Raw genomic sequence first — 4,419 nt, 5'->3', positions numbered from 1 at the left:
ATGCCTATATATGCAAGTATCCATATACATACAGAGAAGATGGACAAAATTGAAGTTAACCTTTTTTTTTTTCTTTTATAAAAATGAAGTCAACTTCTATGAATGATTATGATTTCTCTATTATCAACATGGATATTTGAAAAAAAAACTTAAATCAATTAAAATATATATATATATATATATATATATATATATATATATAAAACTCAAATGATTTATTTTTATTATCAAAATCATGATTATTTAAATAAAAATTATCATGATATGTAGAATAATTATAAAGAAAAAATAAAAAAAATAACTTCTTTAATTATTTTCATATGATTTTATAAAAATAAAAGTTACAAACATTGATAATAATGATGACGACGACGACGACAACGACAACAACAACAAAATATATATATATATATATATATATATATATATATATATATATATATATATATAAACATTGTGCACATTAGTTTCTTATGTTGTCGTAAAACAAATATTGCAATAAAAAGCTCAAATATCATTTAAGAAAAATGGAATAATTCAAATATCATTGTAATTAATTATCTAAATAGTATTTTATTTTAAAATATAAAAAACTAAAAAAAATAAGAGTCTAGAGAATCAATTGAGATACATTTGGACTTAAAAAAATAGCTTATGCATTGCGGGCTTTATGATTTAGGTGAGTTTTTATTATATAGATTTTGGATGACACATCATTCGCGTGTAAGCATCGAACTTGTGCCTAGTGATCAAAAAGTAAAGATCCAAGTTTTTGGATCTCAAGCCATTTTTCACCCCAAAAACATGGAAAAAATCTTATAGACCTCTAAACCTCATTTTCATCAACAAAACATATTTTAATCAATCTAAAAACTCAAAATCAAATTAAATTTAAATAAAAAATTTTAATACTCAAACTATTTTTTTCTGACATTATTGAAGGTTAAAACCACCTTTATTGAATTTATCTTTTAAAGTCAACTTCATGCACTCCAAATTTGGTGTTATTGGTGACTAAAATTAAGATACCCGAGAATTTTCTCTATCTTCAACTTTTCAAGTGAATCTCAATTTTTAAGGACTAAAATATGATAAACATAAAATTTAAATTTAAAATATAACAATAAAATATAAGGGATCAAATATGAGAAAACTACAACAACTTGAGGAATCAAATGAAACTTTTACATGCTTTTTATGAAAAAGTCCATTATTTCTCCTTTAATGTCATTTTTTGTTCTTTATCTCTCAATTTACTTTTTAAAATTAAAGCAAAAACTCAATTTCATAAAATTCATCGTTAATTAAATATTGAAACATTTAACAAAATATCATATAAGTTAGAGAGAAAGAAACCAGAACACGTTTAAGTGTATAAAAACATAAAAAAAATTAATTTGGCTAGATTAAAAAATAATAATAAGTTATCAAATTGTAGATAGAAAAAAAAATCAAAATGGAAAAATCAGGCAAAAAATGTCTAGTAAATGGACAGGTTTTGTGAATGAGTGATTCTGAACAGTAGAAAAGGGACCTCTACATAGTCATTTTAGTTTTGTTTGTTAATTGTTAATAAATATAAATGTGAAATACCATTTTTTATTTATTGTCCTTGGATACTGAATTAAAAAGCTCAAGTATAGAAACAGAAGAGGCCTACTTTTAAGAAGGCCCAGAATCAGCATATAACCAGGCTTAGGGTTTAGTTCTTGCACCACCTGAATTACCCTAGCTAGTCCTCAGCTAAGCGAGGCCGTGGTCGTCCTTCTGAAAACAAATCTCCTTCCCTTCCTTCCTCCTCTGCAACACTCTAAAAACCCATTTGCCCTCCTCTGCTTCGGTGCTGGCTTGCAGCTACTGTTGAGACTTGAGAGACAGGGAGGGATCGGACATGAGGCTATTCACTCACAACATGCTGTCCTCCAATATCAAGGGAGTTTCCAACGGCTTCCCTTTACGAATCGAGGTAGAGCAAGTGCTCGAAAAGCAAGTGGACTTCAATCCCGATTTCGTCAAAAACTTGTTCCCTAAGCTCGAGTGGAAAGCCCTTGTCGACGGCGCACGAACCTTGGGCTACGCTGAGCTTCCCGAGGAGGCCGATTCATCGATGCTTGAGTCTGAGGAATTCTTAAGGAAGGTTCACCACGCTCTTTTGGAGCTTCACCTCGAAGAGGGGGCTTTGACTTGTCCTGAGACAGGAAGAAAGTTTCCGGTTACTAAAGGGATACCCAATATGCTTCTTCATGAAGATGAGGTTTGAGATGTTTGTTGTTTCTTCAGATTAGGGTTCTTGATTTGGGGGGATTGAGGGTTTTGGGGTTTTCTTTAGATACTGTCATTTTGGGTTATGAAGATTTGTGGAAAGAAAATATTGCATTTGCCTCAATGTTTCTTGTGTGTGTATTATCATAATCTATTTGTTTCGAAGTGAATCCTAGACATGAATTTCTGTCCTCCATTGTTATCGCACCAAATGTCTTAAAGGTCCTGATTTGTAAGCCGCAGCATTCAGATGCAACCATCAGTTTTGGAAACTAGTCTACAGTTGCCTGGATCGCTCAGTTAACAAATGTTGGTGCGTATCACTGGGAAACAATTACTCCAATCCGAGCAATTTATGAATCTAAACATATATAACTCTGTTTAAGTAAATGTGAATAAATCAAATTAGACCGCAAGGTCAATCATCTTGCTTTCAATCCATCCTCGTCGCGAGATGGTGCTTCAACAGGGGGACCGGAACACTTCCCTCTCCCGCTCAGAGCAATACATCGTTATAGCTGTCGAGATGCTGAAAAAACCACCACATCAGGTCTCTTCAAATTATTGGACTGCGGCAATTGTCCTGCATCTACCATGTAGTTAAAGAAGCTTTCAATTGCCCGAGCAAGACAATAAAGCGATATTTCAATCCGCGTGCTTTTCTTCTCAATAGGGAACTGAACAGGATAACAAGCGATAATTCAAAGCAAAGCATCAACACACACACACGTATATATATGCGTATATCCCTACTTGAATAAATATTGGAAGAAGTCCGTACCGTCCCCAATGCCACCATCGGAGTGGTACGCCACCTAAAGATTCTAAAGAGCAGGCACGTCCACATCCTAATGACAAAAAAAAGAAAAAAAAAGAAAAAAAAAGAAAGGTTACTGGGATAAACATCAATGCAGGCTTATCAGAATGACAAATTTCCTACAAAATCTGTCATTGAACACCAACAATTGCGCCCTAACAATATTGCAAATACGAAATCTTGGCCCCCGCCATATCTTTAGCTGTCAGACTTCATTTTTTTTCATGCATGATGCTTAAATACGTATATTATTACTTTGCTCTCATGTCTTCTCATTTCATCGGAATGCAGTGCAGGAATAACAAGTAACATCCCAATGAAGTTCAGATCAAGAAACAAAAGCTTGAACTGCGTCATAAAGGTGCCAAAATAGGCAGCTTGGTTGCATGGTTTAATTAGGGTCTAATTTTCAATCATGCTACGTACACGCCGCATAAACTTCATTATACTGCTATCCACATCTCTAATAGTCCAACCATTGGAACTTTTCATTGTAGGTGTGGTAGCCACCACACCACAGGCACGCACCAAGTGCCCACGGAACACTCTGCATCTCTAGGTGTGATTTTGATGCACCATGACCAAGTACTCATACGCAATATAGTAATCGGAGGTGCCAGCTGTTTCCTTAAAGCTAAAATGGAACGCCAAACGGAAAAGGTTCTAAAGGCAACGAGATCAGCATAGCACAGTAGCATGTAATACAATAGAGGCAGATGAACAATATACAGATAGAAACTAGCTTGATCTTGCAGTACCAAGAAGACCCTTCCCAGATATGTTGCGAGGCCTGCACGAGGACAAATACAAACATGTGAACCAATAAAGTGTACAAGGAGAAACCCCATGTAGTGAGCTTTACAACATTAACTCATTGTTAAAATTCCACTATTTATCTCGATAAAATCTCATGTCATGAAAAGATTAGGAAGGTGCGCCTGTCTTAAAACAGAGCAGAGCTGTGGGCAGTCAAACGGAGACTTGAAATTGCATGGCCAATGGGGTATCGTGATCATCTCTTAAGTTAGAGCCTAGAGGTGGAATCAAAGTCAGTGATCGACTTGATCAAGAAGGAACTTAAAAGATAACTTAAAATCATCAGGTTTTGGGTTTGCTCTTCAATGATCATGAGTTTGAGTCTATTCAAAACTACTAAAAAGTTATATAGTTTTTAATTTCAGGATTTATAGGATTAGTCAAGTTACGTGTAAGCTGACCAGATATTGACATTAATAATAATAATAAAAAGGAATAAGGTAAATATTAACGGCCCTATCTTCCATCAAATTCGAGCACTGATTGACAAAGAGTGGGTGGTGCATGTTCTTCACTCCTGTACA

General features: G+C 34.4%; 1 protein-coding gene across 1 annotated transcript; it reads left to right on the top strand.

Moving 5' to 3' along the window:
• The first annotated feature begins 1,691 nt into the window (after nucleotides 1-1,691).
• On the top strand, nucleotides 1,692-2,458 carry LOC133694019 (multifunctional methyltransferase subunit TRM112 homolog A-like). Its single transcript, XM_062115434.1, has one exon. The coding sequence runs from the start codon at nucleotides 1,892-1,894 to the stop codon at nucleotides 2,258-2,260; it is 369 nt and encodes a 122-aa protein (XP_061971418.1). The 5' UTR covers nucleotides 1,692-1,891; the 3' UTR covers nucleotides 2,261-2,458.
• The last annotated feature ends 1,961 nt before the right edge of the window (nucleotides 2,459-4,419 follow it).

Source organism: Populus nigra, chromosome 5 (assembly GCF_951802175.1).
Source record: "Populus nigra chromosome 5, ddPopNigr1.1, whole genome shotgun sequence".
Taxonomy (NCBI): Eukaryota; Viridiplantae; Streptophyta; class Magnoliopsida; order Malpighiales; family Salicaceae; genus Populus; species Populus nigra.
The sequence above is the reverse complement of the archived record's forward strand: the minus strand, read 5'-3'. Positions and strand labels throughout refer to the sequence as shown.